This window comes from Amblyomma americanum, chromosome 2 (genome assembly GCF_052857255.1).
Source record: "Amblyomma americanum isolate KBUSLIRL-KWMA chromosome 2, ASM5285725v1, whole genome shotgun sequence".
Lineage (NCBI taxonomy): Eukaryota > Metazoa > Arthropoda > Arachnida > Ixodida > Ixodidae > Amblyomma > Amblyomma americanum.
Window position 1 is genome coordinate 23,923,082 of NC_135498.1, and position 25,815 is coordinate 23,948,896.

General features: G+C 44.3%; 2 protein-coding genes across 4 annotated transcripts in view; one reads left to right on the plus strand and one right to left on the minus strand.

The window, feature by feature from the left end:
* The window catches only part of LOC144120776 (immunoglobulin domain-containing protein oig-4-like), a 41,750-nt gene extending 32,932 nt beyond the window's left edge, over window positions 1–8,818 (plus strand). The window contains exons 3-4 of the mRNA XM_077653477.1: window positions 5,411–5,560; window positions 6,824–8,818. Coding sequence (XP_077509603.1) covers window positions 5,411–5,560; window positions 6,824–6,994 — 321 coding nt within the window. The 3' untranslated portion in view covers window positions 6,995–8,818. The remainder of the gene's footprint in view (window positions 1–5,410; window positions 5,561–6,823) is intronic.
* Plod (procollagen lysyl hydroxylase) overlaps window positions 1–25,815 on the minus strand; it is a 127,324-nt gene that overhangs the window by 86,514 nt on the left and 14,995 nt on the right. For all 3 annotated transcript variants that reach the window (XR_013312483.1, XM_077653476.1, XM_077653475.1), the window contains 7 exons: window positions 24,644–24,707; window positions 23,840–23,937; window positions 20,878–20,976; window positions 20,662–20,793; window positions 17,804–17,925; window positions 15,984–16,085; window positions 13,905–14,030 (listed from right to left, as the gene is read on the minus strand). Coding sequence is in view for 2 of the 3 variants with exons in the window: in XM_077653476.1 (XP_077509602.1) it covers window positions 13,905–14,030; window positions 15,984–16,085; window positions 17,804–17,925; window positions 20,662–20,793; window positions 20,878–20,976; window positions 23,840–23,937; window positions 24,644–24,707 (743 nt within the window). In the remaining variant the exon portion in view is untranslated. The remainder of the gene's footprint in view (window positions 1–13,904; window positions 14,031–15,983; window positions 16,086–17,803; window positions 17,926–20,661; window positions 20,794–20,877; window positions 20,977–23,839; window positions 23,938–24,643; window positions 24,708–25,815) is intronic.

The window sequence follows — 25,815 nt, forward strand, 5'->3', positions numbered from 1 at the left end:
ATAACCGCCTTACATCTTTTAATCCCAAGGTTCAGGCCAGGATTGCTCCCTGTCAAACCAAGTGCAAACCAATATCTCCGGATACGCGATTTCCTCGTCCACAATACCGATTCGGGTGTCGGTTCGTATTCTGCACCACGAGTGACACGAGGCCGGAAACACCCGTCGCTCGGTCCGGTGACGTTCACACCCGCCGTGTACAGTGAATGACCTTTCCGTCGCCAGTGTTTAACAGCCAGGAAACAGCCTGTTCTTAAACGTATACCATTACCGAAACTCAACGCTGGTACATACTGCGCGGCTAATATCTGTACGTTACCACTTGGTCGCGCCTCAAATCTGTGCCATTAGCTACCGATTAGACGCTGCAAGTTCGCCTTTCTGCGTACAGTCGGAGACAAAAGTCTGTGGACCACGTGTTCCTCAACGGAAGCAGATAGCTCTACCATTAGCCGGTGACTGGAAACCACACTGGTAGACGAGGTTCGGAGACTTCTGTCCCCGACTGTACGTGTGTACGTTGTAGCGCGATCCAGTACTGAGCAGTTCTGTTTCGTTAAATCAGCAGCAGACTATGCACCACCTTCTAGTTTCGGATTAATCAAAGCGACGAATTCAGTCACGTGAGCCATGTACTCGCGACTCTCAAATGGTGCGGCAAAAGAGCGCCGGGAAAAATACGGAAAGGTTTACCCGAAAACGTGTCTTTGCTTCCTCGTAATATCAGGCAGCAGTTATCGGTATGCACACGTCGCAAATCGCGCAAGCATCCCTTTAGTCTCAGAAATTCTGTTGGACGCCTTAGCGTTTTGCCTCCATAAAAACGCTAAGGCGCCCGTGTGCTGTGCGATGTCAGTGCACGTTAAAGATCCCCAGGTGGTCGAAATTATTCCGGAGCCCTCCACTACGGCACCTCTCTCTTCCTTTCTTCTTTCACTCCCTCCTTTATCCCTTCCCTTACGGTGTGGTTCAGGTGTCCAACGATATATGAGACAGATACTGCGCCATTTCCTTTCACCAAAAACCAATTATTATTATTAGAAACTAATCCGGAACTCTCCGTGCCCTCACGAATCGCAAATCTGGTTCGCCACGTCAAAGTCCACTAACCAACACTTCCCCCCCAACCCCACGGCCCTCCCCGCCCCCCCCCCCCCCCCCAAAAAAAAAAAAATCGGCAAAACGTCGCACCTCGCTCAGCGGCGCCGTCTAGCCGAACTAACAGGCACAAATATCGATGGTTAGAAAATAAAAAAGGGGACTTATATACGGGTTGGCGAGCACAGGCGACCGCCACGCTCGAACAACTTTCCCGCGTCGACAGATCCTCTGGGTGCAAGCGCACTGCACTGAGAGCAGCAACAGCTGGCAGGAAAGAAATTAAAAAGCAAAGGAAAGATTCGTCGACGTGAAAGAAATGATCGTTTCCGACCTTAATTTGTTGTCCGAACACAGCCGGTGCCTCCCCGCCGCCTAACCCCAAGAATGTCAATTTGTACCCTTACTTTTGCCGAAAGCCTCGCTTTCCGAATCCGGACGGAAACGACAACAAGAACGACAAAATAAAAATAGACAACAAACGTCACGGCTCAAAGCAAACCATGCAAAAACACAAAAAACACAGTCCGTACGCTGGGATCGCTAATGGGCGCACCGTTCCATTTGCCGAGTCCAGTGGCACGCTCGGAAATACCACAACGAAACAGTTGGAAAGCAAGGTTGGAGGGGGGGGGGGGGGCAGAAAGAAAAAGATGATAAAGATTAAGGACCTTGGCATTCGCAAACGAATGAAAAGCCGCCAAAACCACGGACGACTGGCAAGCTCAGAGTCATCGATTGCGTTGTCATCGATTTCAGTTCCAGCTCCGACGTGTGTGCAATATTTAAGAGTCGATTTGTGAAGTTTATTGTTGCCGCTCATTCTTTCCGCGGGTAACTGCGCATTCTTTCCGGAGCACACGCCAGACGGTGCGTTTCGCTCACACGACTACAGATGGCGCTGCTTCGACAGCGCCCGCTCCATAGCCCACCTGACCTCAGTGGCGAAAGTTTGTGGTCATGACAGCTCTTGGACGATGCTCCACGGGGACTATGTCTCAAAAACTGGCGCTCCGAGAGATCCAAAACATCAGATGGATAGACATGGGTGGATGGTAGGAGCGTTCCCTTTCAAAAGGGGTGGTGGAAGGCTACATCATGCTCGGTATTTCCTTGTTATATATATATAATTCTATAACCAATCTGTCAAACTTAACGGCATTACCTAGAAATTTGCCGATTTTCTTTAAATGCAGATTCTGCTGGCTTTTACGCTAGACCCAATTTAAAAAAAAACTTGTAACCTTACGTCACTGCCCTGCTTTGAAAGCCACCAATCTCCCAATCCCTTTTTGCCAACCTCTACCATAGATTCGTTCCCATTACCTTTGTTTTAGCTAAACTCTACGGCCTCAGGGGATAGTGGCAGCGTCTGTGTAACCATGTGAATGGATACTGCCACATTTTAGTAAAATGTGTTCAATCGCTTCTGCGGATTTACCACACGTTACACACGCGCTATCTTCTTCGTTACATTTATTCTACTGTTGCCGCTTCAAACTTCGCACTCTTTCCGGAGTATACGCCACTCGGTCTGTTTTTTGGCCCGCCGCGGTGGTTATGGTGCTCGGCTGCTGGCCCGAAAGACGCGGGTGCGATCCCGGCCGCGGCGGTGGAATTTCGATGGAGGCGGAATTCTAGAGACCCGTGTACTGTGCGATGTTAGTGAACATTAAAGAACCCCAGGTGGCCGAAATTTCCGGAGGCCTTCACTACGGGGTCCCTCATAGCCTGAGTCGCTTTGGGACCATAAACTATAAACCATTAACCCTAAACCTAGCCCCGAATGAACCCAGAAGTTAGCAGACTGTCGCGCCACCTACGGCATTCAGACGAACTGGTCGGCGCTGCCCAAGGCACGTATATAGCTGTAAAACGAAAGCTGCAGTCCACCACCAATAGCTGACTGGCCAGCTCATAGGCGGCGCCACCATCTCTTATACCACCGGAAACTGGCCATTGTTTATGGCCGAATTTTGATCCTTAGTTTCGTAACTGGCAGCATTAGAGAACCCTGACGACACACTGCGATGGCGGTGCCGTTTTGCTGAGGAGGCAGTCCTTTACACAGCCACCGCTATAAAAAAAAAGAGGCCAAGTTCGAAAATAATGGGACGAGCCTTTAAACTCCCGGCGTAAAACGGACCAACGAACTGGAAGAAGGATGAGAAGCGGTCTCAGCAAATAAAAGACGAGAGAAGAGACACGGAGAGGAACTAAGAGATAGCGAGCAACTCGGCGCCTAAGCGGCTACAGGCGCGCGGGAAGAAGCGGGGTGAACACCACGCGCGCGTCGGTATATTGTGCGAGACATACACCGAGGTTGCCGAAGGGCGTAAAACAGCCGCCAGCCCTTTTTTTTTCGGGGAGAGGGGGGGGGGGGGGGGAGGTTCGGTATTATGCCAGCTAGAATAATGGGCGGGGCCGTTTGCGGACGGCGAAGAGACGCCAAGAAAGAACGTCTACAGATGACGACAAACATAAAACACGACAGGCGGGGGTGGCAAAAGAAAAGGCTAAGGAAGCAAAGCGAACAAAAATTAGGGAACTGGAAAACTCCCGTGGCAAAGATTGCGACAAGAAGTTCCGGCAAGTATACCGCCATGATGAAAAACGAAACAAACAAACGAAGCGCGACGAGTAGTAGGCAATAAGAAACCGAAAGCCGGCCGGGAAGTCGAAGCAGATAATGGGCAACGAAAGCTGAAAGCCGATCCCCGGGCAGGCCGGTTCCCCTTCGGGAAAACGGGAGCGCGTGACAGCCGGCTGCTTTGCGGGAAACGAGGAAACTTTTTCAGGGAAGGAAGGGAGGACAAAGGGTCTCGCGTGCGGTCGCACGTATGAGGGAAAAGCACGTATCATGCTGGCGAACTGCGCACACAACGGGCTGATTAGGTCCCGGCCTTTCGCTCCCTCTCCCTCCTAGTGCTCTCCCCCTCTACCCTCCCCGGCACGTACGACCGTCTTCTCCCGTCGAAGGACCACCGAGGTCTCTTAATTCGTGCTAAGACTCCGCGCTCTCGTCTCTGTGGACGGCCGCGACTTCGTTGTCCTGTCGGAGGATTTTGTCACTCCGTCCGCCTGCCTCACTTCACGAGTCCGAAGTTCCGACTGACCAAACGCGGTACGTGCGCGTCCTATCAACCCTCCCTTGAGACTGTTCCCTGTAGCTAAGACCGTGGCGCAGGAATTGAGAGGCATCCCTCTGCCTCACCCTGCGTTCTGTCTGCAGTGTAAATACCGTACCGCAGCGGCTACAACTTTCGTCACCAAAGCCCTTTGAGGTTCGTTGTATGCGTTGTATGCGTCGTGCACGAGGGCACACAGTGTTCGAGAAAGTCACAAAAAGGGCAAGTGAAGAGGTTTTCAGAATTCGATAAGTTTAAACGAGCACGCGAACTCTTTTTCCGCTAGCATTTGAAATGCTGACGTAATCGCCGACTAAAGCGCCGTAGGCGTTCAGGCTTCTCTGCAGTGCACAGCGAAAGGCAGAGGCCGCAGTGATGACGTCACGCACGACGGCGCAAGGTGTCCAGCGAAGAAGCGGTTGTTTCGAAGAAGAAATCGAATGCCGTTGAAGGTGAAGCTCACGAAGCATGTAGACGATGGGAGCGGACATCTGAAATTTCGGCAACAATGACGTCACCACAAGTTTTCCTGCACACGTTCGGCGCAGTGAGGAGAAGCCTGAACATCGTAACGGCTTTAAGGCTTTAACGGTTCTAACGTCACCGTGTTAAATGCTAGCGCAAAACTACTTTGCATGCTTTACCTAGGAGCTTCATAGATTCGAATTCTTGAATAACCTCAAATTCCCAAAAAACCATTTCACCTTCTCTTTAATTTTCAAAACACACAGAAAGTGTCCGGCGTTGGCGGTGGCGTAAGAGGCCTCGGGGGAGAGGAGGCGAAGTGGAGAAAGGGGAATGGCCAAAGAGAGAGGGCAGGGACGAAAATGGAAAGACGGAGAGAGAGGGCGAGTCACTGGCAGGCGACAGGCAGCGAGAGGGAAACCGCCGTCACCAAGTGGAGGCGAGGGGTGAGGAGAGTGGCGAGGGGGTATGACGTGGCAAGCTGCGATTGCTGGATTGGATCGGGAGAATGGAGAGGGGTAAAGCGTGTCAAACGGTGATTGGTGGATTAGATCGCGCCACCGTCAGAGGGAACACTGAAGCTAACGCACACTCTGATGCATGAATCGTGTTGATTGTCTGTGACTTTTCAATCTGAGCCACTGGAACCGCCTGTCGCCAGGCGGCGGCTTTCCGAAGCGAAGACGATTCTCATGAGAGCGCATCATGCGAACACGCAGGGTGCCCAGATCGAGAAGGCGTCGCATTTCGACTACGAGTTCTTCCTGGGCCACAAGATCGTGTTCATCTGCGTGGCGCGCGGCGTGCCTCGGCCGCGCATCACCTGGTACAAGGACGGCATCGAGATATTCGCCCACCCGTACATGCAGGTAGATGCACCACTTTGCCAAGCCAAATGTGCATCTTGTCACATGCAAATGTTGTCACTGTGCAAAATTAGTTTCAAAATCAAAAGCGAAATATCCCGCCTTACTGCATGCAAACACGTTACACTAGCCGAACTCAACACATTATGGGCTTCATTGATGAAGTGTGTAAACTGGTGCGCCGTACAGAAAGTGCTAATATAGACTTGTGCTGGAACTTCTTCTGGTCATTCACATATATGACATGGCAAACACTCCTTGTCCACCAAAAATGTGTGTGCTAGTATCTCATTACACAGCAATCAGCGAAGCCCTGAGTGCAACAAAAAAAATTCTACACCAAACAAACGGCAACAACAATTAAAGAGCAGCCCCATTTACTCAATGCTGCCTCTTTAAGACCCGCTTTGCTCCTGTAAAGTACAGCAGCAACTCAATGCTAATAGTGGATGAGCCATTGCCTTGAAAAGCCAGATTTATATTGTTGAAAAATATTTTGCTATGGTTAATAATTTCAAAAGTACATGCCACTGATCGTATATTACAATTTTCTCTTTAAAAAATGACTAGTAAGAGATTTCTCATGTTTACGTAAAGCATTTCATAAGCTGTACATCCACACAAAGCATTTTAGTCAGCAACCCTCTAAAGCCTCTGCCCGGTCAACTTCCTCAATACTACAGTGTAACTGAATTATTTGCCAGCGATATATTATCTCTATCAGCTTTGCGTACACAACATAAAAATTACTAGCCAGCCTTACCATCATGTTGCATAAAATGAGTGCGCCGTTTGGCCAAATGTCTTCTCTTCCCAAGTTACCATAATGTCAACAAGTGGCAATGCATTCAAACTCATTGCCTCATGTGGTTTAGAGACCACCGAACATTTCCCCATCCTATAAATCATTCCAGTTTGACATGCTAAATTTTTTCCTGTATTAGCAAGGTGCCATAATATGCATGCAGCAATGAAATATTACGATGCTGCAAACAGAGGTTGCACCTCAAAGAATCGTATATTTTATTCATTTATTTATTCGTGACGGTGCCCGCAGCTATTTCTAGCGGCAATCTTCTTCATTATAATGCCTCTAAACACATACTAGAAATTTAAGACATTATTCATGCCTGGTTCAGATGCTCCACAGGGTTCAAAATACACCGCCGAGAACTCGTTCAACTGATAAAGCTGACCGATCATGAACTGCTTTCCGCACTTGCTTTTGACACTTTCGCCACTCCCCAATGTTTCTCTACCATGCAGTCCATATTGCAAATATCTGAGTGGCAGCTGGAAGGGGACCGCATCAAAAGCAAGCTCGAGATTGACCCAGCAAGGCAAATGGACTCGGGCAACTACGAATGCCAGGCCGACAACAAGTACGCCATTGACAGCCGGACCTTCAAGGCCGACTTCAGCTCTCTGGGCAGCTAGGCTGGCCCACTCTCCTTCCAGACCACGTGACAACATATGCCATCGTCACACAACAGATGTCACCACCTGCCCACACGTACACGCACGCAGTATTTCTCCATTCATCAGTCTATCCATCACACAGGCAGTGAGTAATCTGTGTTACTTGTTGTAGTACAGCCAGGTGGGTACGCACAGCAGAGTTCAGGAGCATTTACAGAAAAGTGAAAGGCAAAACAGACATTACGACTTCAACTTCAGTTTCTTTTAAAAAATTACACCGGTCTCACAAGCCGATGCCTTTGTGAGAGAAGAACCAGAAGAGAAAACCACAGGAAAGTATATTTGTGTATAAAGGAAGACCAAATGAACTCAAAAGAAAATTAAACTGAACCGCAGTACAGCCAAATGTGAAAGAAGCTTTTTTTCTTGCTTAATTAGTTTCCATGCTTGTTTCATAGCAGCCCAAAGCCAGGAATTTTGGTTAAGAGATATAAGACTAGGCAAGAAAAGAATAAATATTCTTTCTTGAGCTAATATTAGGTTAAAGGCACTCTAATATTCACTCTATGGCAATAAATATTTATTATTATTATTTATTATCATTATTATTATTTGTCACAGTTTCTCCTTTTGTCCTTACTATGTAATCACATTTTTCTTGTTTTTTGTCACGTGAACACACACAGCAAAGAGAAGAGCCAAGGCTCTGTACATAGTCCGTTCTAATTAAGTTACTACATTTCATCCCTTTAGTTATGCTACCAGAAAATGCTGGTAGCCAAATAAAACAGATACTGTTAGCATTTATGCATAGCATCTCAATACCTGAAACACAGTTGTTGCCTGTTATTCCCTACCTCCAATCAGACTACAAAAAGTATGCGTACAGAACAAAGATTGCAATATTTCTCGGGAACGGCATTCAATCCTTTTTAAATAGCTGGCAATAAGTTTTCCACATGAGCCCACATCAAGCCTCCTTCACAAATGAAACCGCATGCGTAAAAAATTTTCCATCATTCTCAGAAGAATTAATGCAGACAGGAAAATAAGTCTATGTAACACAGGTCAGTCTCTAGAAAGCAGAAATTCAGTCGCTAAAAATTTCTATAACAGTAAGAGTCACATATTACACAGTCTGAGATGGCATTTTGAAAGTTGTGCAAAATTAGGTGGAGAAAAGAAATCAGTTGTTTTTCTCTTTCAAGTTTGGAGGATAGAAATTTTTACACATTGGGGTTCCCCTTGATAAAGCATGTAATTTTTACAATTATTCAGTTTTTACAAATGCGGTTGAACACTGAATGTGATGATGCTAGGGGCAAAGATGCCAAAAAACAGCATGTCCTGCTAGCAGTGCAGTAAGCCCCATTCACTCACCCTCACTTAGAATTCATCCTTAGTGGCATTACAGCGTAGCAACATTACTGCGCAAGCATGTGCATGGTTTAGACCCAGCAAGCCTTTGCTTGCGTTCAACTCACAAAATAACATCAAGGCATGCGTACCACCTGAAGATCGCCCGTTTCCCAGTACCTGTCAGTGCCAAAGTTTCTGTCGTGTCAAGAACAAACAGGTGTCTTATATGCTTGGTACAAAACGACAAAATCAACATGATAAACACTGTGTGCGTTACACCTACCTTGTTGAGCATTCTCTGTGTAGCTCTGCAGCAGCTCAGTTCATTGTGTGTTCCCAATTGTTACAAAAATAAATGAACAATCCTTCCAACCATTCTCCGGTGTCACTGCACCATGCATGATGAATCTGTGACTGGAACGCTTGAGAACTTAGTTTTTGAAAAGCTTTTCTCAAGTTACTCAATAAAACAAAATTTACCACATGCATGGTCACTTTACTCAACGAGACAGATAAGTGGCCTCACATATACCTACATCACAATAAGCCTCCAACAGCAGGCCAAAATTTAAGCAAGCAACTGGGCAACTGTCCTCACCATTGGCTGATAATTGCAGCTGCCAAAATGAAGCCCAGTCAATGTTGCTGGAACACTGTTCAATGAGCTGTTCACAGGGCTCCGTCTGCCCGTTGATGTTCATGTTTCAACAACCATGTTCCCTGCTCCCATCTATCATTCATTGCATAAATGAACACAGACTCCCTATCCACTGACTAGATATCAGCGCACACTGATTCCCTTGTCACATGTCATCGAAACAGCCCACCTGTGTGTTGTGTATGCTAGTCACCGCTGTTCGGCAATCTGCACTGAATTTTTCAAGGTATATAAATTTTCTTCTGCTGGTGAGCTTTAATGCCAAACCGAGCACTGGCATAAAACCTAATTTATAATTAAATAATTGGTATAATGAAGTAATAGCAATTCCCCTTGGAAACTCCTATAGTAGCCCATGTACTACCTCGATGGAAAGAAATGCGAACAACCCGGCGCCAACACACCCCGCTGTTGGAATTTATTTTCATCGCGCTTTTACCTGGGTGGTACGAAAAAGACGTTAGAGTCGTCCTGGAATGTATCATGGACGAGTCTAGGGTCTTTTTGCTATCACCAAAGTAAAAGCGCGGTGAAAAGAAATTGAAACAGTGGAGCGTGTCGGCGCCAGGTTGTTCGCGTTTCTTTCCATCGAGGTAGTACTTGATGTCTCGTATTTGCGAAGCCAAATTATCCTATAACAGGATATGACGAACCTTCATTAACCACACTGGCCATTTCAAGCAGAATACGTCAATTTGTAGTGCCGAACGCTTCCGTACTGGTTCGATGTGGCAGTTTGCAGTTCCCCGCTCTCAAACCTCCTTACTGCACATGGCCCACAACAAGAGCGCTCTGCTTCTCTGCTTCCATGTGCAGTTTGTTTCCATTGTCACAGCATGGTCGCATGGTTAGAGCTGCTTGGCAGACAACTAATTGTGCTTGATGGTATCGAGGTCCCACTTGCTTCATAGAATCAAGCGGCAGAAAACAAAAGCGTAAAACAGTTTCATTGACCAGAAGGCGGCCATCATCAATGTCTTCAGCCTGCTGTACAGATTTGCCGCAAGATTCTCCACGAGAAGTGCTGTCACCTGTGTTCTCATGAGCTATGCAGTGAAGCCAACCAAAACAGGTACTCATGAAGAAATCGATGCTGTGCGCTCTATTTTACAGTGACGTGTATCGACTTCAGCACCTGGCAAACGAAAAAAATTTTTCTTAATAGGCCCTCCTTGTCCGCTACGACATTATTCCTTAGAAGACTTGTTCTTTAGGATCTGAAGCCAATACACGCTGCGGAAAAAGCGGGCTCATTGGCAAGGCTGATATATTCGATTGGTGTAGGTATATTCAGCACACGTGGCAGGCGCTCCGTGCGAGTGTTGAATACTCCCGCAATGCACATCGGCAGTACACTGAACGCCGACTCTGCTGTCCCTGTTATACACACAGTTAGGCAAGTCTGGTGGCATGTGACAGTTTCTAACAAAGTTGTGTACCGTTATAACGAATCAGTGGCTATAACAAAGAAATTGTGACGGCCCTTTGGCTTCATTATAAGGCACTAAAGTGTAGTCAGCATGACAAATTTGTAATCACTTCAACTGCACTTCATGGCAGCCATCCGAATCTTCCTTTGTATGCTTTCCTAAAATGAACACTACATCGCGGCACTTGTTCAAGACAGCCCCCTTTTTTTTTCAAGCTTTCCAAAAGCATTCAGCCTCAGGAGTGGAAAATGCAGCAATAGGCAGCAAATACGTGCGTGCAAAAATGCAGGCACTAAATCGTGGCCTTGACATGCCACGGTGGCTCAGTGGTCAGGGCGCTAGGCTACTGATCCAGAGTACCTGGGTTCGAACCCTACCACGGCGGCTGCATTTCGATGGAGGCGAAACACAAAGGCACCCTTGTGCTGTGTGATGTCAGTGCACGTTAAAGATCCCCAGGTGGTCGAAATTATTCCGGAGCCCTCCACTACGGCACCTCTTTCTTCCTTTCTTTTCTCAGTCCCTGCTTTATCCCTTCCCTTACAGCACGGCGCGGTTCGGGTGTCCGCTGAATTGAGGCAGATACTGTGCCATTTCGCTTCCCCAACAACCAATTATTATTATTATTATTATTATTATTATTATTATTATTATTATTATTATTATTATTATTATTATTATTAAATCATAGCCCTCTTTGTTCCAAAGAAGAAAGGAAAGCCATCTAAACTGAAATCCAAGCAATAAGCTTCCCTGTGCATATAAGCAGCATATCAGTGTTTTAAAAAAATGACTCCAAGGATTTTAGCCATCCACTCAGCGAGAAAGCTGACAGCAAACTCAGTGGACACTGATTTATGCCAGAGATAGACCTCTACACAATCAATGCTCAAAAAAAAAAAAAAACATTTTTTTTATGCCTACACAATTAACTTTCCCATCGCTTTCTGAAGGCACTGTGCTGTTACGGGCTAACAAGTGAAACTTTCCTCAGGGAATGATTTCTGCTCCACACAGTATCAAACATGAAAAGCACAGTCATCTGTACATATATTATATAATACAGTGTGGTGGCAAGTCTCGCCTGTCGCCTCTCAGTCACAGCAGGGTTTGCAAACTCTGTTACCTCATTCGCCTAGCTAACATACAAACAATTCCCTACTTGTCAGCACCTCCTGAAAAGCGCATTATCGAAGTTCATAGAAAAGCCAAAAACAAAAATTTGCCTTCTACATCGTAAAGAAACAACTGTGTACACAGGCACATTCAACCCATGTGCTGCAGGGCTCCCAGGAAAAATTCAGAGGATTCACCAAGGATAACACATCGAATCGCCTTTCAACTGATAATGCCGCAAAACGAAGCAAGCCGCAACAAGCAAATACAAAGAAGTGATGTTACGGCTTGTGTAAGCAAACTGGTGACAGTGCCAAGAAAAGGCGAGGTGCTTTCTTAATTCAATCCCATTGTGATTTTATTTGTAAACGTGTGACTCAAATGTGTCAATTGGTGCATTCAGTTGTGGCTCGCCTCGATCTTTACGAGGACCAATGCCACAAAGCTACTGGCCAAAAATATTATTTTATGCCACCAACACCACCCCCCTACAAATATCCTGGAATCGCTCCTGAAGCAAACAAGCAACATGCACAGGAAACACGCAACACTTGACAAAAGCGGCCGCTTTTAAGTGTCCAGTCTGGCCTGCCACATGACTGCAAGAAACAAACTAATCTCCTCCCATGTGCTACATTCAGTAATTTTTAGGGCCCACAGTGCATTTCGAATGTTGTAAAGCCACATAGAATGCACGAGCAGAATCGCCACTGACCCATGTAGTAATGCTCCTGTTGAGCTCATCACGTTTTCAATGCACTAAGGCTACAAAAGGATGAGGATTTCAAAAGGAGCCCCAAAACACGGCTTAGCAGCTGCTTCCTAGTCATACTGGGAGTGGCTTGAAAATTTCTGGAAAACACCGTGCACCACTTGCTGTGATACAACCCACTCAACGCCATACAGCCCTTGAGTTGTGCCGACTCTGCAAGTTTAATTAGCCCTCACCCACTGGCTCTCAACACCATAGGCACTGATTGGATGGACCATCAGCACACATGCACTCACCAACTTAGGCTTTTTCAATTTCCAAGGAGTAGCTGCTGACCTTCAACAGCATTACACTTGACAAGAATAAGTTCTCAGAATGCATTGTGGCAAAACAGAACCAAACTGGTACACAACATAATGTGCCCCCCTGCTTCCAAATTAATGCACAACGGCCAGAAAAGTTCAAAGGTGCCAAATGCAGACCCCTATACTGACACATAACACATCTATTGTTTCCCTATGCACGTCAGTACCCAGTGGACTCAAAGAAAGCATGACATGAATAATCGGCCAACTGAAGGATGACGCTGGCACCACATGGAAACACTGGCTGCTGACAAGAAAGATCTACATCCTCGATTAATTTAGCTCATAATGCAGGCACTGTTCTACTCCCCAGACAGTTTAAAAAGAGTAACTGGTGACTTCATGTGGACACTCTGTGCATTAAGTGTTGGAGTGCATATGACCAATGTACAGTGGACACCATGCCCTCACGCAAGTTGACCTAACTCGCCAGTACAATTAAGGTGCAGTATACTCTCCTTCAGCTAAAATCAGTTGAAATGAACTCCATGGTAAGCTGAAAAGTTCAGACTATTGTTAAGCTCCCCATAGACGCAACGTAAAAAAATAAATTAAATCCAAATAACTTTTCACCTCCCGAATCTTATCAGTGCGCTCCACTGTCTCAAGTTGATGTGACCCAAGAGCACAAGTCAGTAGGTCTGTCAGTGCACGTTATCAGAGCTGAGCAAAGCAGTGGTAAACAGCAGGCAACCATGCATGTGACATGTATTAGACACTACAGGCTCCTCAAAAGTAATAATAGTTTCATGAGAGTACAGCTATCAGCACAAATACTCTTTGCCCAGTGCTCGTATCCAGGGTTTCCATGAAAACTCTTCCTCATTTGTATTTTTCTCAATCCATGAGCACTATGAATGCCTGGATGCTTGTATGCATCCTTATACCTTGGACACGTCTATTCAGCTATCTGGCTGATATGCTCAACTCGTCACAAATTTGGGGAGGTGGCGGGCTGCACCGACGAATAAGGTCTCATCCATGTTTGTCACAGAAGGGAGGCCACTGTACAAATTAAAATCGAACAGATGCAGTACGGTACCACTAACATCTTCAGCCACGCAACAACTGAACATGAGTGTTCAGTGCCCAATGTTTGCTCAAAAACCCAGGTACTAGTAGCCGTCAGCTTGTCCCATACACTACGCACAGGCTGCTCAAATGTCCACTAATTTACAAATCCACTGCATGCTGTGTCTTTGGTTCGAGTGACTTCACAAAACAGATCCTCTTGTACTTTCCACAGGCTTACCATTTCGAAAACAAAAACAGATAAAAGCAGACTTACATGCGCTCCCGCTTGACAAGAGGCACATAGTCATGAGATCGTGCATAGTAACCATCCGAAGACAAGGCACCCCAGAAATTGGACCACAGGCTCTTTTCCCTTGACAGTAGTGGCGCAACAATTGTTCTGCAACATGGAGATTCCAACAATCGTGTTTTTCTAAGACCAGTACCATCTCTGCCGGAAATTATTCATTTATGCGGCATATCCCAGACAATGTCCCACAAGAAGGGCACAAGCAAGTTGAAAATGCAGAGACATTTTGCTTGGCCGAGCCAGCATCCAGAGCGATGTCAATAAAAGCTTGAGTACTTTCAAGCAGATCTGCATGGAGCTTCACATGTGCAACCCCCACAAAAGCAACAAAAAAATCTATATCTCTCTATTATGTCAACAAGCTTGTTTACTTAATAGTAGTCCTCTGATTGTGTAGACAGCTGCACCCCATAACCACACAGCTCGTACAGATGCCACAGGTAGCTTGAATTGTGCATTAACTAAAGCTGCACAATGCACGGTAATGAGGCTAAAGGAATGCAGTTGGCGATTCATAATACCTAAGTGAGAGCCTCAAGATATACTAATCAGCCAATAATCCCTGCAGACAAAAATCAGAATCATGCTGACTCATTTAGTTGACCATAACAAATATAATGAGGTTTTTTTCCTAAGAGAAAGATACTTAAAATCCTTTGTTGGAAAGCTCACAAAACACAAAATTTCAGGAACCAGCAGCAGTGAAAAAATCGGAGGTACTTCTTATATTTGTCACTGACAAGGAGCTGCTGAAGTCTGAACAGGGTGCACGTTGAATTCTACAACGGTGGAAGCCTGGCCAGGTTGGTAGGCATTCGTATTGACCGAGTGCTACAAAGTCGGCAGGAATATAATGCCCGCATCTTAACGCCTGGCTATAACTCGCTAGTCTTAAATCAGTATGTGCACCAAATTTCGATTGCATGCTCTTTATTTGCAGTGATACACAAGACATAAGCAAACATAAAAGACCACATGGAATTCGCCTCCACTCGGTTATTTTTTAACTAAATTTCGTCTCTCATGTTTCAGCTTCAGTTTCAGCAACCAAATGGTGTCTGTGACGTCCAAGTTAAGTTTAGGACACAAGAACGTAAGGACAGAAGTACTATACCCTCTTAATAGACATTCCGGTTCTTGGGGCAGGCTAGAGCAATAGCAGTAATATCAATCACAGATTTTGTTATGCCTCACATGACTTGAGCTTAACTTGAACTTAACTCTGGCATCATAGCATCATAGCCACTGTTTAGTTGTTGAAATCGTAAAAAGAGAAGAAATTCAATTACAAATTTTCGATAGGCATGGCCGAATTCCACACAGCGTGCCATGTATACATACTAAATTCTTGTGCATCACTTCAAATTCCCCCAAAAAAAAATGTAACCGAAAATTTAATGTTCATACTCCTTTAAAGCTGTTGCGGGTCATTTTCGTTGTGAGCCTATATCTGCAGGTACTACTCAGGCCTGGGCCAGGACTTCTCCTGATTTTCCAAACTGAACACAAATACATGACAAAACTTAGAGAAATAATGTCTAAAAACCGTGTCTCTTGGTCTCTCTTGTGGCACTGTACAGCTTCCTAACTGACCAACTTAAAATGTACCCATCAAACTTGGAATTAAATTAACCAATCACAAACAGTTATTAATTTTATCACTGTTACAAACTATATACGCTCACTCGAACAGTACATATACAAGTAACATTCAACTTTGCTCCATTCTGTAATATTGCATAACCACTTTCATTTTTTCTTAAATACCATACAAGCTTACAATGGATGCTCTGTGTACTGGCAACAACAGATATGTGTGTTAATGACACACTCCAAGCACATCACTTTTGATTACCTTCTCAGAGCTGCTGAACCTGCAGCCTGTACTATTGGCACAAATTCAGAGTCCAAAACGACCTAAGGAGCCTTATAAAAATACCCTTAAACAATCTACAGACGCTCTGCAGCCAGTCTACAGGCAGTTCATTAAAATTTTTTCAAGGCAGGGCAGGATACAATGCAGTCTTGGTAGTTGAAGCATACCGATTAGTCTCTATGAGCAACCTCAAGGTGGCTGGATTATCAAGATGAGCCTCACTGTCCACAAAGAAGGCGTAATCGCAGTTTATCTTCAAGCATTCCTCCCTGCAAAAAAATAACAGAAGCACTGAAGCATAATGAAGCAATAACTCCAATACACACATGACTGATCCACTATGAAAGTACAACTAAAGGTCCAGGAAAACATCATTCATTCATTAGTCAATACACCTTACTACTGGGACATATTTCATCATGATAATAACCTCGAAAGCTCCCAAACTTCAACGCACAAGGGTATGTTACCACCGACTAGGAATCTTATTTCAAATAAAAATGAAATTCTTAACTTATAGTATTTAATAAAATCTAAACCTATGGTTTTTACAAGAACTAAGGATACAAAATCTGCCGGTTTACTTAGATCCGCCGGTTTACAAAGGATATGGCCTTCATTTAGCACCACTGCTCTGCCATCTTCCATTGCAGTGCTGGAGCAATTCACAGCGTGCTTTGCTCTGCAACACAATGCCTGCCACTATGCGGTGCTCACACATTGCTGCTTTCAAATCTGAAATAATGTTATTGGCAGTGAACAACTCCCTGAATCTTCAAGCGTAGCAATAATACGATGTGGACGAAACAAATGTTCAGTGCACATAAGTCTTGTGTAGAACATTTGAGCGGTGTGTCAAAATAGTAAAAATCAGCATAAAAGAGAGCAACTAGTCAGCTTAAAGAGGCTCTGAAAGGGGCTCTCAATAAAGGTGCGGCATTCCTGGAATATTAAAGGGCACTGCTTCACGAATATTCTCCAGAAAGAATTTTTTCAGTGCATTTTGTAGAAGCTGAGTTACCTGTAGTCAAAATTTGAATATCAGCGTCTTCGTGCCTTTCCCTTTTCTCGTGTCACTTTTTGCATGCTCAAAGGTCGGCGCTCCTCTACAAGCTGCTGACACGCGTGGCAATTCCGTGAGGGGGATGAGGAACTTTCTAACCCGCTGGAACTGATGCCTGGAAGAATCTAACCTCTGAATAGAAATACGCGGTAACACATGCCGGAGGTGGACGCAACCATGAAAAAGTCGCTGGAAAGAACCCGCCAACTTTCACGCGATTGTGGGCTCTCTGCTGTGCGTAAAAGCGTATTATTTCGCTAAGGTGTTCATGACAAGGGAATGCAGTGAGTGAGCAAGTTTAAGTACTCTCATCAGAAGATGTTTCAGAGCCCCTTTACGGTAAGGTGCTTGTGTCCATTTGGCTGTCGGTCAATGTGGCAGCACTACCAAGCAAATATTAATTTCAGAACCTTGTAGCAGTGGCCAGATGTCAATTTGTTAGCTAAATGGTGTGCTTTCGAACACCCTACACAAGATTGGCATGTCTCCTTGTTGCTGAACACAATGATTGCCTCTGTTCAGCTGTGCCTCAACAAGTATGGCGTTTTCGGCACGGCAAAGGTACCGTGATCATGATGTAGAAGCCAGCGGAGATAGACAGCACTGAATGATGGAGTGTTGGGGGATGCGAGAAGTGGCTAAGAAACATTCATAGACGATGGCAAATCAACATTCTGCCAGTCTCATGCTGAGTACTCACATAAACCATAAAACACATCATTCGAGTTCTACCTAGCCATTTTTTCAGTAATTCTGCTTTCAAAGATTACTTTTCTCTTTTCTTCGTTCACTTCAAGACTTACCACAGTCAGCTTAGATTCGAGACAAACTTAGCTTCGAGTAAATAGGATAAAATGCGATAGCCTGCCACGAGCACAGCAACAAAGAGTTTAATTGTTGCCATTCATTGGCTTTACAACTTACAGGGCTAGGTTGCGGGCATGCCACTCCTTTTTGGCTTCAGACACATCGAGGTACTTGAAAGAATGGTAAGATGGTCCTTTCTCCTCCACAAATGCATCCACCTCCGCGTTATGAAACTTCTCCTGGTGGTTAACAAGAAAGCAATTTGAACCTTCACAATCACTCAAACATATCCAGGTGGAAAGAAGCTTCACTTGAAGGAAATTCCTGTCTAGGTTAGTTGTTCCGAGTCATAAATAACTCAAGAATCACTTGAGAAATGGAGGAAGTGATGACAGGGCAATAGGAAGGAGGTAATGCAGTGCTACGGCTTAAGTACAATGAATGCAACTATGAGTGGATTTGAATCCAACTTGCATTAAGGCTACGCACAAAAGAACAGCATTGACAAACACTCAAGTCACTGAATTCTTTTAGTCTACCCTTATGCTGTGCCACCACATTGCAGGAAGTTCTGCTTCAATTCGTGTGCGGAACTTGAATGGGCATCTCTGGGTTTATTATGAAGCCAAAGATGAAGCCGGAAACAAGAGTTAACTTTTGCGCTGGTTGATATTGTACCCTTCAAAAGACACTGAGGACAAATTGCTGGCCTCTATAGAGTGCCATGTTCCAATAACAAAGAGATCACTCTCACTCACTTTTCAAGCAGATCTCAGAGGCTAGGCTATACCATCATCCACTTCAAAATGGCAGCAACAAAACATCAAGAGTTAGATAAAATGGCAGGATAGTTTTTAAATTCAATTTTCTCAGCCATATATGCATATTTTTTTTCTGCCCGAAAAACGTCAACATACCCCAAAAGAGTCAGAGAATAAACCTTTACTGAGAACACTAATTGGATAGAATTGTCCTTGGCGTGCCTTTAACGTCGAATTTGCATTTTATCACCATGCACATACAAGGGTTTGCATGTCAGAGAATAAACATTTATTGAGAAAGCTAACTGGACAGAATTGTCCTTGGTGTGCCTTTAAGGTTGAATTTGCATTTTACCATCATGCTCATACAAGGGTGTGCATGCAAATGTGCTGCATGTCTAGCTTTGCAGAAAACAACCGTGAGCTACGCTTGTGTTTATCTTCATTTGACATCTTTTTTTTTTGTGCCATAAATTATGACCCTAAAAGGTCAGAAGTATCACTGAAAAGGTAAGATAACAGCCCCTTTATTGCCAAGGTTGCCTGCAATAACTTCCTTGAAAGCTAGGCCATTTGTACTACTATATTTCATGTATGTTTTCTCACTTAGTACACCTCAATTATAGAAACATCTATCATTAGTACTGCTGTCAAACTGATTCCTTGTTCAGGAATGAAATTAAGAAGCAACCTGGTAATGCTTGTGCAGCTGTCATGCATTTCACACCACCAAGTTCCCACTTCCAAACAAATAGTCAAGCGCAGCAAATGTGTAGCAGCCAGCATCTTAGGTTTCCATAAAGATTGCTCGGTTATTTTCTGAACACCGAGACATTTAACTCACTTTAACTTTAACTCACTTAACCTTAGCTTTAACTCACTTTAACCGAGACATTTAACTCACTGTGCATCTGAAAGAATGGGAAGTTGTTTCTTTTCTTTGATCAACAACTGAACTGGAATTTCCAAGTCTGATTTTATAAGTAGAACAGAAAGCCTCGTCCAGATATAACTATGCTTGATCTCTTAGAGACCTTTTGTGTAGTGCTGTAAACTAATCGGCAAAGAAAATCAGCAGTGTTAACACCACAGTCACATCAAAGAAGCATCACATCAATGATCCGTCTGTATTGATATGATGAAGTGCTCTATGCAACAGTCAGGCAAAAAAGGAAGTGTCAAATGCTTAAAATAACTGTGCTCTCTAATTACTTCACAGCTGTGCCTGTTCACATCATTAGGCACCAGATTGCAAACCTCAGACAAACGTTGATTTTCTGAGCACATGCAGAAAACAGCCAAAAAGAAAACCACAGCTGCAGCAATGTATAGCTCACAATATGATAGCACTGCTTGAGTGCTCCCTATTAATGTAGTTTGCTACCTTAGTATACTGCACAATGCTCACCTAATGTACATTACCATACCATAAAACGAATTTCAACCATTGCCCTTATTCACTGATTGTCATTTCAATTAGTCAATACTAATGTATTTTACATGCCAAAGAAGGAAACAGCTACAAGGCACATTATCATGGTGAGCTCTGTATCAATTCTAACCACATGCAGTTCCGTAATACATAACAAAATCTCAGTTATGCAAGTGTTCCTTCATTTCACCTCCACTGAATGCAGACACCACAGTCAGGAATGCCCAACAACTGAATGCCAGTACCACTGAGCCACTGCAATCGGTGCTTTGAAGTGTTTTTTTTTTAATAAAAATTAGTGTGTTTCTCATGCAAAAATTGCACCAAGGCTAGCATGTAATACCTGAAGACGCTGGATTAATTTCTACCAGCTTGGGTTATTCGACAAGCCCCGAAATTCAGTATACAGGCAATTTTTTCATTTCACCACCACTAAAATTCGGTAACAAGAAATGAAACGCACAAAAATGTGCTCAGAAAAAGAATACCCCTGGCAAGAACCACCCCAGTGAGCCGTCTCCATAACTAATCATATTTATCTGTCCAAAGCTGCCATGAGTTGATGAACAAACAACTGCGTGTTAATACCCTCTATGTAGAAGCGGCATGGGTCACACAGTTTGTTGTTTTGTAACCAGAAGACATGACCAGCATAACACTAAGCTAAGTCTGTTCCTCATTCAAGCACCGCCAAAGCATTTTACCTCACTCCTGCATACACAGAATAACCCAGATAAAATCCATGTGGCATGTACAAAATTTTGTGCAGATGGATCACTCACAGCATTATGCACAAAGAGGTGCATCTTCTTTTTTGGGTAGTCCAGGTTGAAGACTTTGTTCAAGGCCTCTTTCAAGAAAGGTGTTGGGTGCTCAACAAAAATGCCAAGCAACACTTTTGGTAGCTCTGATTCCTGGAAAAAAAAAGCTGAGTTTTAGTGGGCAATCAGTTGTTTAAAACACTGAGCAGGCAACATAATGTCTGAATTTCAACCAACCGCTTTGTCCGAAAGGCTGAAGGTGTCATAGCAGACACGGCAGCCAGCCATGTCATTCCAGGACTTAGCGAGGTAGTTTCCATAACTGTTCAATGATACCTATGAGGATGGGCAAAAAAGGAAGGGGGAAATTGCAACACAGTTGTCTCAAGTAATGACAGCATGTGCCAAAGATAATGTCTGGCAAAAAGATAAGCTCAAAGTTAAATCCCCGATTTTAGTTTCCATAGCGCCTGTGAAAGGCATACCAGAATAACCGCTTCATATTAATAAATTCTCACTAAAATATCACAAAATTGGTGCTATAAATTTTTGTCACATTAGAGCAAAATACAAAGACAGTGCGAACTAGTTAAGCAAAAAGGAAGCCACATGCCTTTCACCAATCAGGCTGCACGTGCAGTCACATGTATTAACTTCAGTCAAAAACACTGCACCTGTGGGTGCATAAACACGATTTCTTTTTCTCAACTTTCTTTGCCATTTATTATTGTTAAAAGCCCTTCCTTTAAAGAAGCAGTTAGTGACCTGGACAGCAAACCACTGTTAATAGTAAAACCCTCAGGCATTGGTCTGAGGCATCTTTGTCACAGAGCCTTTCCCGATACATAACTTGGCCTAAAAAGCTGATTGTGCCAGGAGCACATTTCCCTCCATACATGCAAAAAATTGCCTTTGCCCTTTTTTATTTCAGCTCTCTCACAAGTCCCCCACCCTTGATCAAGCTAATAACAGTAGAACACGGTGAAAGAATGAAGCTTCTGGATTTCACAGCCTTTTTCTTCACTCTGTCTCGATTCAAATTAAATTTTCTGTGACCACACACATTGCCAAACGTGTTACATTCGGTGAAATCAAGGTTGCCAACACTCATCGTAGCACAGCAGTGGTGTGCCCAAGGAGAGGGCCCCCTCTTATATTCCGTTGCTTGCTTTGTGTCTCTCCCTACTGCCTGAGAAAGTTTATTAGGGTTTAACGTCCCAAAGCGACTCAGGCTATGAGGAACACCGTAGTGAAGAGCTCCGGAAATTTCGACCACCTGGGGTTCTTTAACGTGCCCTCACATCGCACAGTACACGGGTCTCTAGAATTTCACTGCCATCGAAATCCCAACTTAGTGGCCGGGAGCAAACCCACATCTTTCAGGTCAGCAGCCGAGCGCCATAACCCTACAGCCACCGCAGCGCCACTGCCTGAGAAAGTGTTGTACTGTCTTGTCCTTCGGAAATGAGCAAATTAAAGCTAGCACTGCTGGTCTAAGTATGACAGCTATGCATGCTTTTGTGTGGACACCCTGCAACTCTGCCAGCTCTCAATGAGGCAGCTCACCAGGAATCTAAACCAGAGCACCAAGATGCTCTGACCCTGCCAAATTTATTGCCTGAGATGTATCATGGTGCCCCCTTCATGCCACAGGGGCAGGGGCCCTTCGTAGGGTACCCCAGAGCTCTTTAGAGCCGCCACCTGCATTTCTTCTTATCTGATGCTCACTCCAACTCATCAATTCCAGACAAGATCTATCCTACATATAACTGATCGCATTGTCCCACCTTGACTCTACCCTGTCGTTTACTTTTTCAGCTGTGGCTTAGTTCAGGTGCCCATCATGAGGCAGTTATGATCCCTGTGGCAATTCCTTTAACGTTTACTATACTACACCATGAGATGGGTTTTCGTCGAATATAAGAGTTAATAACAGCAACACTACTAATGGGAGCAGTGAGCATCATGACATGTGGGCCTTTGAGCAAATATCTAAGGCAGAGTGGACAGCTGTTAACTACTAGAAAGCAATAAAATGCAAGTTTCCTTTCATTAGCCATATTATTTAATTACTGACATTTGGTCAGTAGTCATGCTTGATGACATCTGATTAACATATCATTTGAGGTTGTTTTAAATGCCACTACAGTCGAACCCCGCAACAACGAACGCCGCTTCAACGAAATTTTCGCTTCACCGAAATATTTCAGATTCCCCGTCAACTAGCCATAGAAAAGAACGCATGCTAGTTCTCGCCACAATGAATTACCTTTTCAGGTGCGTTTCCGCTTCAACGAAATTTTTGTTCAGTGGAGATGGGCTTAACATTTATTTTACTACAAAACAAGCATAATGTTACCCGTCCGCACGTTCATGGCATTTAATTTCACTGAAAACTCTTGCTGGAATCGATGTGTGCCCCACAATGCGTCGAGTGCGAATGGGTGGTGCCATTCGATATCGTCCATCACATCGACAGAGAAGCGCAGAGGAGCCGGCCCGACGCAGTGCGATTGTCCGGTGTTTCATTTGTGTTAGTGTGCTAGATTCGACGCCAGCACGGCTACGCCGTGCAGAAAGCGCAGGTTCCTTTCTTTAGAGGATAAAGCACGCAAAATCCGAGAGGCCTCAAGCGGGAGGAAGAAAGGTGACATCGTCTGCATTGCATGCGATGGAATCATTTGACACCATTCATACTTTCATTGGTGTGCATGACGACGACATCGCGATGCAGTTGTTGGCCGAGTGTGAAACTCGCACATAACGCTGATGTCTACTTAAAGGACGCAAGCCAAGATGACCGAATGTTTTGGAAATAAATGGTATTTTTGAACAGTGCAGTCATACCTGTTTTTTGGGCTGATTTCGCCACAATGAAATTTCCGCTTCAACGAAATTTTTCGCGCACCCTGTGAATTTCATTGTAGCGGGGTTCGACTGTAGTCCAGACTGTAGATGCAAAAGATCTTAACACTGTTCTGTTATTTATGAAGTACACATCACTGCACTATGCAACAAAACAGTTTCACAAAAAAACTATGAAAGAACAGAAATAAAAACCAGCTGGGCTAATCTGAACACTTTCGGATTAACAGCACAAATGCATGGTTAAACACCTACATAAACACTGTATTCACAGGTGAAGAACTTTGGCAATAGGCCTCATAATTTACAACAGTAAAGGGGTGATCCCACATACTTTGCTTGGTCCATTGCCGTGTATGACCAAAGGTGTTGTCCCGTATGCGGAGTTGTGCAAATATGGCTCAGAATCCAAGCCTAAAAGCTCCACATAGCCTGCACAGAGATGCAAAAATTTCACTGTCACATCCTTGTCAGCTTCATTCCACTCAAAATGTGACACAACACCTTTGTTGGAGCAAGCAAGTTTCAGCAGGCAAAATTCTTAATTTTAATGAACAGCAACAAGGCACCACTGATAATCACTTCGAAATAGTTCTTTAACATAGCTGTCACAGCTTTAGCACAAAAACACACTGCACCGTGCTTTTACTATTCTCACCTTGGAAGAATACATGATTTTAATACAAAAAGAACTGATCCTCTACATCCATACTTATGCTGCTTAAGGGGACGCTGAAGCCAGAATTTCGTCCGACTTTCAGTCCTAATAAAAAAATTAATTACGTCAATCTTTCCGGCTATGACGGCATTTTTCTAGCAGCAAGAGATGGATTATTTGCCTAGAAAATTGGACTAAAAAATTTTCCTGCCACTCAACTCAAGTTAAAAAGGATGCCGTGACCATTAATTGAAGCAAATAGCAGTGCAGCCGAGCCTCAGGAACCTGTGCACAAAAAAAGCTGTCCTGAAAAACAGCAGTTTGCAATGAATGTAGCATCTCTGTCATTAGAACCTGGCAATCTATCGAAGCAGGCTGACTCAAATTTCTCCTCACTGTCACTATAAGAAGGAAGTTCACAAAATTAAGTATTGCATTGCACATGCATGGACTAAGCTACATGCAATTTTCTTCTCTCACCTACAGCTCCATTTAGATTCTGAAAGATTTCAGCTTTGTGATCCAACTTGATACCCCATTTTCTCTGCAAAGAAAATGGAATGAACAAATAAAGGTGAATAAGCTCAGCTTAACATATGCCTTTCCTCCTGATGACCAAACAAAAGATAAAACATCAAAGCACTGTATGAAACGAATATGTAAACTGGGTTCGATCTCTGGATTGAAGAACTTCGTTAGTTCCAAGCCTATCGCACTGTATGATTGAAATTAAGCGGGATTTTGAAATATGTAGCAAAATGAAAAACCCAAGCACAAAACATTGTTCAACTGCATGCAGTGCATTAGAATTCCAACCATTGCACACAACAAAGCTGCAGTAGACATTCCACGATTAACCCCTCTACAGCAGCAGCTTGTTTGGACTCGTCATGGTTGACGCATGATCACCAGTCACCAAAATTTAAGTCACGGCGGTTTCAACGCGGGCAGAACATGGCCGTGCATCTCTGTCAATGGCACCCACTGAATGGCAAAGGTATTCGCCATTCACGAGTGCTTTCCTACTCAGACTTTCCTGGCATGCGCATATGTGGCAGCCAAGACCAGACATGTCAGGCTAATGGCAGGATGCATCTCTGGTGAGCATGTGCAGAAGGGATCATGATAGGAACAGTTGTCAATTAAAAAGGAGTGATGAGGGGAGTGTGCGGTACATCCCGGCAATTCAAAGATGGCACCGTGATTTTTTCTGCGGTGATTTCAGTGCAGCATGCAGCGTTCACGAAATAACAACTATAATCTATGTACCAGCCGGGCACAGTCTGCGCACATCAGCCACCGCCAAACATGTTGACGGTGAAACGCTGGTGCACTGCAGAGGATCACTTTGGCCGACGTGACGTCATCATGATGTGCAATAGGGTGTGAAGCACTGAAAAGTCCGATTAAGCATCACACTGCTTACTGCACCTTCACACATCAGTTCAAAAGCAGAGCGACGCTGCATTATAAAGTTGAACTTGAGCATCCCTGAGTTTGTAGCGAACCCAGGCATTCCTTCCAGGTCTTAAAGTCAACCGAGCAGGTGCAAGCTGATAGCTCGAATTATCTGACAAAATTCACATCAGAAATTACCGGGTCACCAAAATTCTATGAATTATCCAGATCTCAAATTAACAGATATACAATTA